The sequence below is a fragment of the Hippocampus guttulatus genome, chromosome 9 (assembly GCF_054856545.1).
Source record: "Hippocampus guttulatus isolate MCC_2025c chromosome 9, RoL_Hgut_1.0, whole genome shotgun sequence".
NCBI lineage: Eukaryota > Metazoa > Chordata > Actinopteri > Syngnathiformes > Syngnathidae > Hippocampus > Hippocampus guttulatus.
In genome coordinates, this window is record NC_141269.1 from 11,392,049 (window position 1) to 11,405,787 (window position 13,739).

At 41.9% G+C, this 13,739-nt stretch overlaps 1 protein-coding gene across 1 annotated transcript; it reads left to right on the forward strand.

Moving 5' to 3' along the window:
- The first annotated feature begins 10,120 nt into the window (after positions 1-10,120).
- kpna7 (karyopherin alpha 7 (importin alpha 8)) lies at positions 10,121-13,658 on the forward strand. The gene is made up of 12 exons (XM_086119932.1): positions 10,121-10,186; positions 10,266-10,409; positions 10,487-10,572; positions 10,856-11,024; positions 11,162-11,261; positions 11,455-11,537; positions 11,705-11,791; positions 12,106-12,282; positions 12,378-12,611; positions 12,689-12,871; positions 12,946-13,092; positions 13,516-13,658. Exons 1-12 carry the CDS (start codon positions 10,121-10,123, stop codon positions 13,606-13,608), a joined length of 1,569 nt encoding a protein of 522 aa, XP_085976058.1. The 3' UTR covers positions 13,609-13,658.
- The last annotated feature ends 81 nt before the right edge of the window (positions 13,659-13,739 follow it).

The window sequence follows — 13,739 nt, forward strand, 5'->3', positions numbered from 1 at the left end:
AACATACAAACTCCACACAGGAAGGCCGAAGCCGGGATCGAACCCATGACCTCTGTACTGTGAGGTCGACGCGCTAACCCCACCAGATCTTGCCTCTAAAATGCACATATCTAAACACATAGGACCCTATTTTCCTGCCCAGTGCAAGTCTAGCACAAAGCACAGTTGAATTGTCTGAATGTGTGGAGTTTTCTTTGTTTTGGGTATTTTCTTAGTAGCCAACTCCCAGCCAATCAAAGAGGCTTTCCTCTTCCCTTTATAATCAGGGTAGTTGAAGCACAAACAGATCGTACGTCCATGTTTGAGCTGCAGATTTTGACCTATTGCAGAAAGGTCTCTTATGTACTGTATCGACCATGATGAACAGAGGTCACTGTAGTGCAGTCTTTGGTTTATTTTCTGAAACGATTACGTGATTTTTTTTCTATGTGTGTCTTGAGATTGGCTGGCAACCAGTTCAGGGTGTCCCGGCATACTGCCCGAAGACTAATAAGTGAATCTCAAGTGAAGTCATGAAAAGTGTTATGGTTTTTTTCCTTCCCTCCCTCGTCCCTCCTACATATTGCTCAAGCACCCCCCTTAGCCTCTGGAGAGGAAAAAAAACTCCCTTTTTTGGCCATAAATATGTGCTCGCTACACAAAAAATATGTTCCCCATATGTTTCTGGATATCATTTGAATTTGTGTGTGTGTGTGCGTATACAGGATATGATTTCAATGCCTTTGGTGCCAGGGCCTTCAGTACTTGAGTAAATCACCCCACCAGGCCACTGAAGAAATATGGTAATTTGTAATTCTTCAGAGCTGTCAACACATTTCCGACACTATGCCATCAACGACAAGATGTGTGAATGAAAGAGCGTGTGCTCGTGTGCATGAGGAGTTTTGTTTTTGCCAAAAGGCAGGCAGGTGTGAAGGTGATCCCTGCTGGTCCGTATCTCCAAAAGGCGGCACCCACACACGGGCCATCTTCATGCGGTCGACAACGCACGTGCGCACACATGCAACATCACACGCGCGCTGTCATTCATCGCCTCTCTGTGCGTGAGAGTAATGGTGCGAGTGACTCATCTGTGGTGAATTCAGACAAAACAAACCTCTTGCCCAATGCTCACAACAGATATACCGCTTTTGACTAACAAATGATTTGACCTCTCATGACTCCTGACAGAACCAAGAGTGACTGCTACGCACACCTTTAGACACACCCCATATACATTTGAATGATATTAAACTTGGCATGGATAATCTTGCCCTTTGTGGGGTTTTATTTTTTATTTTTTGGTGTGATTTTACCCTAGCGGAGTACTAGTCTCATTGACAAAGGAAAACTATGATGAGATCCTTAGAACCGGAAATGAAAGTGGCACCTGTATTTCTGTCGTAGCTGCTCAGTAAAACATCTCAAGCAAACATCAATAATATAGAATGCAAGATGGCTTAACTTCTGTTCAGCGTGGGAGCATTATGCATGAATTCGACCACTTTCAACCAGCATCTCTCATCAAAGGGATCATCCCATGTCCAATTTTTTCACTCAAAAACTTTATTTATGTATTTATTGATCAGGAAAATGAGATTAGCTTGCATTTTTAATCTCATCAATTTGCTTTGAAGAGATCCGTAAATAACTAATGACTCTAAAACCACACCTTTTAACTGAATACAGCCACGGCCTAGCTTTCTCTGTCTTGGCGGAAGTCAGCGGAAAACAATTGTACATACTGTATATCACTAATAATCACGGGCATCAGTCGTCCCCAAAATGTACATACACTATCTCCATGGCTCACTTGAGAGAGTGAGGAAATGCGCAGCTTACATGCAGGTTCTGTCATGCCAGATCTGTTTTCTTTGATAAGTCACCAGGATACACAAACACAATGCGTTCCAAGATTTTCGTAAGCTGAATTTTTCATGGGTCGTTATGTATTAGATTTCAGTCCACAAGCGTTAGCTTGGCTTATTTTTTTCCCCCAACACCACATCAAGGGAGTATAGCAGGTTTGCCACCACCTATTCCAAAATGATGCACTCCAAGTTACCAACACTAGGCAGGGGGGTTAGTTAGCCCTCTGGTGTCCATCCATTCATCTACTCAATGCAATGCATTCCCCACTCGGGTCATGTGTGCGGGATTTTAGAAAGCCCAACTTTGAATCATTGTCAAGCCATACTCTGGCCTATGGAGTCGAACAAAACTTAAGCATCACTAAATGTCTGAAAACTATGATCAATCACTATCAAAATTCATATGCACATTCCCACGTCAACCTGCAAAAAGGTAAAAATGATCAGCACAATATTTTGGATTTTGTGGAGGTGACATTGGCTTTTCTTCATAGGAGCTCACATTTAAGGTCAATAAAATCCAGCTGTTTATATCGCTTTTATATTTTCACAGGTTGAAGTGGACATGCATAGAGCGGTGCATATGAATCACTGTTTTCAGACACTAGGTGACAACAGAGTGTGACAAAGCAAGCCAGAAAACAATAACACATCTATCCATTTTCAACACCGCTTATGCTGAACAAAGTCGCTGGAGCCTATCCCAGCTAACGTTGGGCGCATTACACCCTGAACTCATCGACAGTCAGTCACAGGGTACATGTAGAGACAAACAACCATTCACACCCACATCCACACCCTCACTGAGTGGGAACCGATCCTACGCTACCCGCTCACAAGTCAGGCAAGTGTACCATGACACCGTCAGCGACACAACAATGCAATGCTTGCCTGATTCCTTCAATGACATAGTCAGGCACGGGTGGAAAAAAAAGCAGGCCCCGCCTACAAATAATCAGCATTACAACTTGTGCGAAACACCTTGTCAAATTATTATATTATGATAAATGTAATTTTGTAGGAATGCACTGCACAAAGCTACAAAGCGAACAAACAAAATGATCCAACAAAGCGAGAACAATTTAAATTGCTCAAACAATCTTACCAGAATTCACCATTTGATTAAAGTATTCATTCAGTGGTCAGCTATTGACACTTTCACATTTTATAAATCAATAAATAAATCAACAAACAAATAATAATCATAAATAACAAATACCATGCTAATATTCAAAATATGCTGAATTCATTCGTAGCACGATTTCTATTGTCCACATTCACTTGAGTGACACGATTACAAACTACCCTATCCTACCACACAAACACGAGCATTCGCCCACACGCACAAACACCTCTCTGTCTGCCTCTCAAACTGGGTGGAAATAATTAAAGCAAGTGAGGGTAAATTGAAGTGTATTGAACTCATCTCTCACACACTCCCACTCTGTCAATCGATCACTTGCCACGCTATATTGATCTCTCAAGCAGGGACTGCAAAAGACTCCTCTGCAGTGAAAGGGAAAGGAAGGAGAAAGGGAAGAGATATAAAGAGGGGTGTGCACAACAATTTATACTACAGTATAGGCGCCATTTATTCTCAGTCTCATCATTTCCTTCAGTCGCCACACTGAAAAAAAAAAGTACTTAACTCTCGGTTGGGCGTTAATAAAAGGTGGTCAACTGACGTAATTTTCTACCCTTTTCCACAAAAATACTCACATGATATATGTTTAACACATTTAAATTATGCACAACCGATGTACATGTCCAAATTAAGTAAATCCAATGCAACCCAAGGATTTATGTGGTCTCTTCTTTCAATGATTTTGAACCAAACAAGAGCCTTCCACTTTCACACTTCACTAGATTAACGGATCAATAGAACATTCTATGGTCATCTGTGTGTCTGCGCGATCGATAGACGATATATCGAGCAGCCGTCATAAACACACAGTGACATCTCAGGTGACCTCGCGTGACATTTACTAATGTGCAACAAGAACAAACATGAGAGCTGCGGTGCAATGGAATTAACGGGGGAGAAGGAAAGAATAGATTTTTACTGAATATTCATCAGGAATTCCCCTGAAGGTCTTGACATGACAAATGCGCCTCCGACACAGCATCAATGGCAAAGGAGAAGAACGCGTCGACTATTGTTGGAATGCCGTTTTCTTGGCTTGATGTCAATTCATTTGGAGTTGAATTGATTATGTCAGGGTTTTTTTTGGATCAATACAAACTGTGTTTGCTGACTCAGGTCCTCCACTGTGATTTGACTGAGATCCTTTGGTCCCTTTTCTACCAAATGTTATGGTAATTCAAATGGCATATGGGATTCTTGGGGTCACTCTAAAAAGAAAATGGCCATTGTTTTTCTTCTTCATAGATTTAGAATCATAGACATACTGTTTACCTGTGTTAATATGACCACCGTGTCTTGCCAACACCATCACCAGTAAGAACAGTTTATGCAATGTGTCCACATTCTTGTGCGTTGAGAAAGATCTACACAGACCGTTTGTCTTTTTTTTTCCTGTCATCAATCCGATTTACCACAAATATGTTGCCACTTTTCCAAAACTAGTTAAAGACCAAATTAAATCGATCTTGACCTACCGTTCAATTTTCAGATTCAATTTTTGAATAGGATTGTTTTTCTTTTTCTTTTCAATTTTCAGGCCGTGTGAGCAGGAACATAATTGGGGGGGGGGGGGGGGGTTGAGACTCAGCGCAGGGATGCGCTGAAACATATTTGTCGACGGACTGGAAATGGACCAGCAATTCATGAAACTCCAGAAATTCCTGATGGGCACCACTCCCCTGGCTAATGAGGTTATTTTCTCTGAATATTCAAAACTGGAAAAAAATGCTCTTCTAATAATATTAAATCCCCTGATTATTTTATCACTTGCTAAAAAGTCTTTCCGTTGAAATATTAGGACATGATTCTTGTAACATTCCTACTTGTTTTGTTTTCAGCATGAGCAGTACGCTTTAGTTCGACAGAAATGGCACTGTTAATACAACTTTCCATTGAAGAAATAGTTAACGTGTGCACACGAACGTGCATCATTGCATGCTGTGTGCAGATTATGCAAAATGGAGGTTCTATCAGAGCACGCTGGTTTTCTCCTTGTTCGTGTGACAGCTGAAACCGCACACCTGAAAAGCGTGACAGGGAATTTGATGCCCCTTTTTTCATGTGCAACTATATGGAAGTGTGTTTTTGAGTACGCCGAACTAGCCACAACCTATCAAGTACATCAACTTCACAGCACTTTTATCTGCTGCTAGCTTGTGCCGCTGTCACTCCAAACAGGGGATTGATCGTCATAAACGTTTTGTCTGACGGACTTTATACTCAAAATTTGAATGGGCCAGAAAATAAGATAAGATAAGATAAGATAAGATAAGATAAGATATCCTTTATTAGTCCCACACTGGGGAAATTTACAGCCTCCAGCAGCAAATAAGACAATAATGGCCATATTTGCAGGATGAATATTGTGTATCAAAATCCAGTGCATTGCAGAAATGATACATGTGTGTATTTATTGTAACTTCACTATGAGAGTCAGTTTCAAATTGAGCATCAGAATTTGTAAGTTCATTATTGTTAAGGTATAGAATTTATTTTAGGGAAGGGCATGCCCATTCTATTGACTTGTGGGGCCACGTTTTTTGTATTTTTTTTACTTAGCATGGTCTATCTGTTCACATTGGTGGAGTTTAGGTCCTCGCATTGCCCAAAATGTAGGAGACTGTGGTGAAAGGACGAGATGTGTGGCAGGTAAGAGGGGGAAAAAGGCACCTAACATTTTAGAAAATCCACAATAATGTTGAAGAGACCATTTTTGAACTATTTATTCCAAATTACCAAGCACGACGTGACTACCGAGCATCGGCTGTATGTGTGACAAATCCACCTGCTATTTTGTCTCTCATTTTGATCCTCTGTCCCAGAGGCCGAATCCAGGCTGAAGCTGCCCAGCTGTGGAGCACGGAGCCTTTACATGTTAGGACAGGAAGATCCACACAACCTGTCATTTATTGCCCTATGTACACATTCTCGCACACACACACACACACAAACCACAAAGACACAGTGACAGGTGTGTTTTGCATACGGCTTGGAAGCACAGAGACAAGATCAGTTGCTCTATGCAGTGTGTGATAGTGTTCCCATACTGATGCTTGAAGTCAGGTGGGCTGCCACATTAGGAACGTCTTTGAAGGTGTGTTTATGCATAACACACACACACACACACACACACCAGCTGTTTCTCTCTTCCACTACGCTTTGATGTCTGTACTTCGCCAATCCCCTTGTCTATCTTTCTTGCACTTAAAACACACACACACATACACACACACACACACACACTCCACCAGGCAATGTTGTTACAACATAAGCCAAAAGAAACTCAAATCAACATTATTTAAACTATATGATACTTCCGCAACAGCCACAGCTGTAACAAAGCCCTGCACATAAAATAATAACACACACACCAATAAGATGTCAAGACCTTCCTCATATGACCAAATCTGTCTGTTCTTTTCTCAGGCCTGGGCTTCAAGTCAATGGGATGCCAGTGCAAGGGGGGTCTCTCAGCACAGATCCATCTGATACATGCCAGCACCCCGACAACAATCACTCTACCCTCCAAGTCACCCTTAAAGCCCCTTAGTCCCTTCTCTTGCCTGGAAGCCAGCTGCCTGCCTTACTCCTGGACTCGGAACAGGAATGAAGGATGTTATTGTTGTCATCTGCACCCCCCCCCCCCCCCCCACCCTGCAGTGTGTGTTATGCATACTTTCTTTCCGTCTGTCTATGGAGCCCTTCACTGTGGTGGTCCCTGTCTCAGCACTATTGTGAACTCCACATTCACCTTTAAAGCTAGACCCCCATACCCCAATGACCTCTCTGCTGCTTTGATTTCCTTTCCTGTCAGTGTCAACATTTACACACAGGGGACAAAAGTTTAGGGACACCTGACTACTCCCTTTAGGGCAACTAACTACTTTTCTGGGAAAATGACTATGTTTGAGGCCATCATGGGATATAAGAGATCATGGGTTACTGATTTTGGCTCACGGTCTCGCGAACATTCTCCCAAAGGGCAAGGCACTCATTTTCTTCGACACAAAACACACTCAAGCCTACCTTTATGGAAAGTATGTCTCAGGGCAGTATTTTTGTAGACGGGCACAACTGAGCTCGGCCTAAAAAACTGGTGCATCTTCATTTTCAAACCAGTGAGAGTTTCGATTACTATGTTTGGGAATACGATGAACTGCGTTGCGTGCACCATGCTTGGCGTTCCGGTGTTTTCTTTCGGACAGTTTAATAACAGAAAGTAGACCTGACCTTAGACCACCGAAAAGCAGGTCTAAATTGTAGCACAGGTGGCGCAATATGATTTTGATCGAAGCACAGGCAGATTATTCGCACAAAAAATTAGAGTGCAGGGCGATTTCCAAATGAACACTTCACAGTGGTGATCTGTGATCGCGCTCGCCAACCTTACATCATCCTAAGGTGGAGGTCTGCCTGTAGTCCCTTATAAATGTATTTTGTGCACTCCGATCTTCTGCATGGAGTCCAGTGAATCCATTTTGGTTTCTGCATTTTCAAAGCCTCTCCTATTCTGAATTTAAAGGGAATGAGTGGAGCCACTGTCATTGGCCAGGAAGGAAGTCAGCCGCGTTTACTCCTAACAATGGTGCAAATGCCCCGCTATAACTGTGGCTGTGTACGAACATACCAAAAGAAAAAAAAAAACTCCATCCAGCCTTGTGCACATTGAGAGTTCACTTTGTGCTAGACTTGCACTGGGCACAAAGATAGGGCACTCAATCCTTTACCCAAAGGTTATACGTATGTCCTTTTCACCAAGTTCTCTCACCAGCATCAGTAAATAGTGTCATAACCAGCCAAGTTCTTATTTGCAAAAAATAAAATAAACACCAGAACTAAACTCCGCTACATTGTGGCCTCTCACTTTTTACTGCACATCACCAGTGTGCCAAAATAGCCAAGTTGCTTTGAAAGCCCACGTGCGGGGTAACAAGCTTTCCACTTGCATGCTGATGATAGTTTGACTTGGCAACTTGAAGGACAATGAAGGGAAACCTGTTCATGGCTTTTTACAACGTTCACAAACAGCAGTAAGTCTAACGCCTCTGCACTACACATCTGCTGGGGGTTAAGATGGCAATATACTGTAACTCTCCTTCCTGTTTAGTTTACAGGGACATTCATGAGTACACAGTGGTACTTGAGTATTGGACCACTACAAAGATCATACATTCAGTTTCAACCGACCAAAATTTACATTCAAAATATTATTCAAGAAATGTGAGAATGTCAACTTGTCTTATGAGACTTCAGTTCATTCAGATGTCAATTTTTTTTTCACTTCGATCGACAACAGCGGGCTTAATCAGGTTTTTTTAAAAGATGACATAAAGACGGGATAAAATGGCAAGTCACCACAAAAGGGGACACCACTTTAAATGTTTTGATCCAAATTGATGACCATTGACAGCAGGTTACCTACCAGCAGTAACATCATCAAATGTAATTAGTTGGGGAACGTTGTGTACTTGTTTTAAAATCTTCCGTGTCATCTTTGTCCTGAAATTAGCAATGGTTTTACTAGGACCTCGAAGCTGTTGGGTCCACAGCCTATTTATACAACCCAGCAGCTTTGCAGAAACAAATTATCTATTTAACACACACACACTCACACACACACGCGCACGTCTTTTTGATGGATTAGCCTGTATTGTGTACTATACCAATTATTGACAGGTGGGGTTTGAAGAGGCAGCATGAAATATTAATAGCCTATTGAATTTGTGGTGAAGAATGAAAATGAAATGAGAGCAACGACAAATTTCTAAAAAGGCTTCAACGACAGACCAAAGGTGACACAAGTTAAAGTTTTACAATAACAGTCTCTAAGCACAATCTAGCTCAGTAAATCACAAAATTGAGAACGTGGAGTAAAATACACCATTAAGCGAATCAAAAGGCGTTCGGAGAATCCGATTTTATCTAAATTAATATACCTACCAAGTCTCCGGGTGGACCCCCGCGTTGTGTTAACTTCGAGGCGTGCATACTTGGACAAGCAGCCAAGTCTGTTAATCTTGTGATAATTAAACAAGGCTGGGCCGGGCCAACACCTAATTGTTGATCATACAATCCAGTCATGGTTTTAAGAAATAAAATGTTTACAGATACTAATGTTGCACACAAACACACACACACAGATAATGCAAGCAGGAACAAAGCTAAAAAAAAGGCACCACTTAGAATTGTTTAGAATTAAGAGACCTTTGTGTCATTGTGATTTTTAGATATATTTGAATGAACGAGCCATTGTATGCAAACTGGCGTTGGCCTTTGACACGTTTGACAACTCTGACTGGCTGATTGCTAGCGAATCGGGTCATGACATAGAAACAGACGATGAGATGGTACACAAGCAAATCCGTTGCAAATAAAAATGCATGAACTCGTAAATTAAGATCAGCAAAATAGTGATTTTAACTTAGATGTGTTCCTGCTTAATTGTGTGTGAAAATTGCTCTGGATATGCGTGACTACCTTAACAGTGGGTGGTATGATATGGAAACATACACGGCCACTTTAAACCGTGATGCCACAACTAAAAAAATAAATGTCACTTCCGACTTCCCCACACGAGCACGCTCATATTTTAAGATGATTTTAGTAAGATGCTGCGGCTGACCAGTGTTACTCAACGCAGCACCTAATTCATTGAAGATTGATGAACACTTACGCAATCTATAATCTGGTGAATGTGTCATCATATATAATTACACTTTCTCATTTTTACTGATCTTGCTGGTCCATTGTACTATAAAATAAATAAATGGAAAACGAAATCAGGCCGTGCCCTCCTGGTCTAGATTGTGTTGTGCTGCCACCCATCGTCCAGATGGAGCGTTGCAGCTCACGTTCCAAACACAATCAACTGTCAGTGAGCAAATAAAGTCAGATGTGACTTTCGCACACAGATGTAACTAAGAAGCTCCCGAGAGTACATTTGATTGGCTACTTTTACGGTCACTTCTTGCACGTGGCCAATCAGGCACCCCATTAATTAGTTGATTGCGTACAACAGCTGCAGTTGTACTTTAAAATATGCCCAGTGCAGACGAGCGCCTTATTGTCACTCATTGAGGCTTTGGAGAACGCCTAACGAGCTCAACCTGCTTCATTGTAGCCCACCATGCCCACCAAGAATAACCCCGAGCCCCGCATCAGTCGTTTCAAGAACAAGGGGAAGGACCTGACCGTAAGTTTGAGCTCATCACGTGGGTGAGCGAGTCCAACGAATTCTAGAAAGACGCTCTCATAATTGTCTTTGTGTTCAGAAACTTCGAGAAAATAGGTTATCGGAATGCGCGGAGTTGCGCAAAACTCAAAAGAATGAGCACTTGATGAAGAGAAGACACATAACGGTGTCCTCTCTTCCCGACGATGATGCGTTTTCTCCGACAACTATCTCCAATGACAAGGTCAGCTCGTGGACGCTTGACGTATTGGGAAGCCTGCGCTGGCTTTATGCAAGTGCTTAACGTGTCTATCGTTGTAGGTTCGCACTTTAAGCATCGAGGAAATTCTTAAAGATATAAACTCTAACTGCAAGGATGCTCAAATTCGTGGATGCCAGGCTGCTAGGTGAGTACAGTAATACTGTGTGTGTGTGTGTTTTAGTCAAGGCAGATTTATTTATAAAGCACATTGCCTACACAAGGCAACTCAATGTGCTTCACACAAGCAAAGACGCAACACCTACCTACCAATGAAGTGAAATGGGACCATTTTCCACAGCAAACCTTAAAGATTACCTCTCACAGGACACTGTGCCACTTCGCAGTGGTTGCGAGTAACTGCCACGAGCACTATGAAGTGATTTTTAGACTTCTGTTTCAAAAGTGGTAACGTGTGTTACCCTTTTCAGAAAACTACTTTCCCAAGAGTGTAACCCTCCACTGCAAGAAATCATAGACGCTGGTCTCCTTACCCGCTTTGTGCTCTTCCTGAGTATGGAGGATGAGCCCAATCTGCAGTTTGAGGCCGCTTGGGCGCTGACCAACATCGCCTCTGGAACATCTTGGCATACAAAGCAGGTGAGAGCATTGCAGGAACACGTGTATGACACAGTTGGCATAAACATAACATTTGGCTCAATGTACTTTTTTTTAAAAATATATATATAAACTTCATTGAAAGAATTGGGGCCGGAACATTCAATTTCTGTACACAGGTGGTAGATCATGGCACTGTACCCTGCTTCATTTCTCTGTTGGCGTCGCCACATTTGCACATCAGTGAACAAGCTGTATGGGCCCTTGGGAACATTGCAGGTGATGCGCTTAATTTACTTCAGTAAGACGATACATTTAGTGTATATAATGAGGAAGTGAAGAGACTTGTGGCTTATCATTTTGAGCTTAGTATTCTAAAAGGTGTTGGTAAAAATTAGGCTTTTCGTGTGCTCTCCCACCAAGATGGGTTTTCCATGATGCTGTTTTTTTCCTTTCTTATTGTAACTTGTAGGTGATGGTCCAAATTATAGAGATTTCCTCATCGAATGTAACGTGATCCCTGCCTTACTGGCACGGGTCTCTCCAGAGACCCCGGTAAGCTTTTAAAAAAAATCTTTTTAAAGATACTACATAGTTCTTGACCATTTCTGGTCATCAACGTTATTGCTTTAATAAAATGGGGAAATATCTTGACCTATAAAGATTCCTAGCCTGTTACTTGCAGGCTTTTTTTTAAATTTAAATATGCTCATCCCTTTCAGGTTGGTTATCTACGCAACCTTACATGGACATTGTCAAACTTGTGCAGGAATAAAAACCCATTTCCACCCTTGTCTGCGGTCCAACAGGCAAGTCCGTTTTGTATTAAGGTTTCTGAAATGTAATGCCAAACGGTCCCGATTATGTCAAGATCATTACTGATCTCACAGCATTAAGTATGCTGACTTTACATTGCAGGCAAAGGCTCTACTTTTGAATGTTTTTTTTAGCCACATACACAGTGATGCATTCAATATTTACTTTCATGAACACATGAAATGACCTGAATGTGCATCCTCCCAAAACGCAATAACAGAAGTAAACAAATGAATGATAGTTAGCCTGGAGTGACTGTGTTGTTAGATGTACAGCATTTGAGGATGAAACTGTTGAAATCATGCAGGTCCTTCCTACACTGATCCAGTTTCTCCACCTTGGAGACAAGGACATCTTGTCAGATGCATGCTGGGCAATCTCCTACCTGACAGACGGTAACAATGATCGTATTGCTATTGTGGTCACAACAGGTATAGTCCACCGGCTGGTGGAACTCATGAGCCACAAGGAGCTGAGTGTCATGGTAACCAAATTCTTCACAGCTTGGTTGATTTGTCAAATTGTTAGCTAAGCTTTGTCTTTTTATTTTTATTTATTTTTTGTACCTATATACTTGAGACGCCTGCCCTTCGTGCCATCGGGAACATAGTGAGTGGCTCAGATCTGCAGACGCAGGCTGCTATCGATGCTGGTGTTCTTGGCATACTTCCTCGCCTCATGAGCCACCCGAAGGCCAATGTCCAGAAGGAAGCGGCATGGGCCTTATCAAACATTGCAGCTGGGCCATGTGCGCAAATCCAACAGCTCCTCACATGTGGCCTACTCCCACCTTTGGTAGAACTACTTAGAAATGTAAGCGGTAAAATGTTAGAATTTCAAACAATTAACTTTTACAAATTGGCAGATTAGTCCCATTTTGTTTCCTAAAGGGAGATTTCAAGACTCAAAGGGAGGCAGTGTGGGCAGTGACAAACTTCACCAGTGGGGGCACTGTGGAGCAGGTGGTTCAATTGGTGCATAGTGGGGCACTTGAGGCAATAATCAACCTTCTGCAAGTAAAAGATGCCAAAATCGTTCTGGTCATACTAGATGCCATCAACAACATTTTTATGGTGAGTGGGGACAGCGCCGCTTAAGCATGACCTGATATCACCATTTGGAGTCTGACTTGTTAATTACTGTGAAGGCCGCAGAGAAGCTCGGTGAGACGGAGAAACTCAGCCTGCTAATTGAAGAGCTGGGAGGACTTGATCGTATTGAAAGTCTCCAGAACCATGAAAACGAGATGGTGTACCAGGCAGCACACAACATCATGGAAAAGTACTTTGTTGACGTAAGTCCATGTATGCTGTATAATTTAAACTTGACTTTGAGAGCATTCAAGGTTTAAAAATTAATTCGAGCAATAATCTTTGAGACGCAGTTGATGGTGAATTTCCTTGTCTGCACATTGCCGTAAATTTCCCCAGTGTGGGACAAATAAAGGATATCTTATCTTAAACTTTACATTTGGTTTTAGACGATTGTTTTTTAGCGAAAGGACAAATGGTGGGGGGATTCATAGACTGATTACAGAACTATAAGATTTAGAGGCAATAGTATAATCATCAGTCTGAATGGCTGAAAGGGTAATTAAACGCAAGACAAAACTCTGTTGAAAGTACTGGTGGAGACGTTGATGGTTGGAAAGAGGCTGCCTCGGCTTCCACCAAGCATTTTACAGCTTGACTCATTTTACATTGCTTTTCTCGAACAGGGTGAGATGGAGGGGATTAAGGTCGATGCCCCAAGGACAGAAGATTCTTTTGTGTTCCAGAGCCCTGATACTGTAAAAAGATTTGAATTTTAGACTACTGGAATGTTCTACGAGATGAGAAAAATAAATATTTTCATACCAAACTGACTTATTTGATTTTTGGGGAGGGGGGACTGATTGGTGATGACATTTAAAGTCAATCAAAAGATGGTGCAGATATCTGA

Bases quoted from the DNA above. Each gene is read 5' to 3' on its own strand.
- kpna7 (XM_086119932.1), top strand. From the start codon at position 10,121: ATGCCCACCAAGAATAACCCCGAGCCCCGCATCAGTCGTTTCAAGAAC. The intron at 10,410-10,486 runs GTCAGCTCGTGG...CTATCGTTGTAG, and splicing joins CAACTATCTCCAATGACAAG to GTTCGCACTTTAAGCATCGA. The intron at 12,283-12,377 runs GTAACCAAATTC...TATATACTTGAG, and splicing joins ACAAGGAGCTGAGTGTCATG to ACGCCTGCCCTTCGTGCCAT.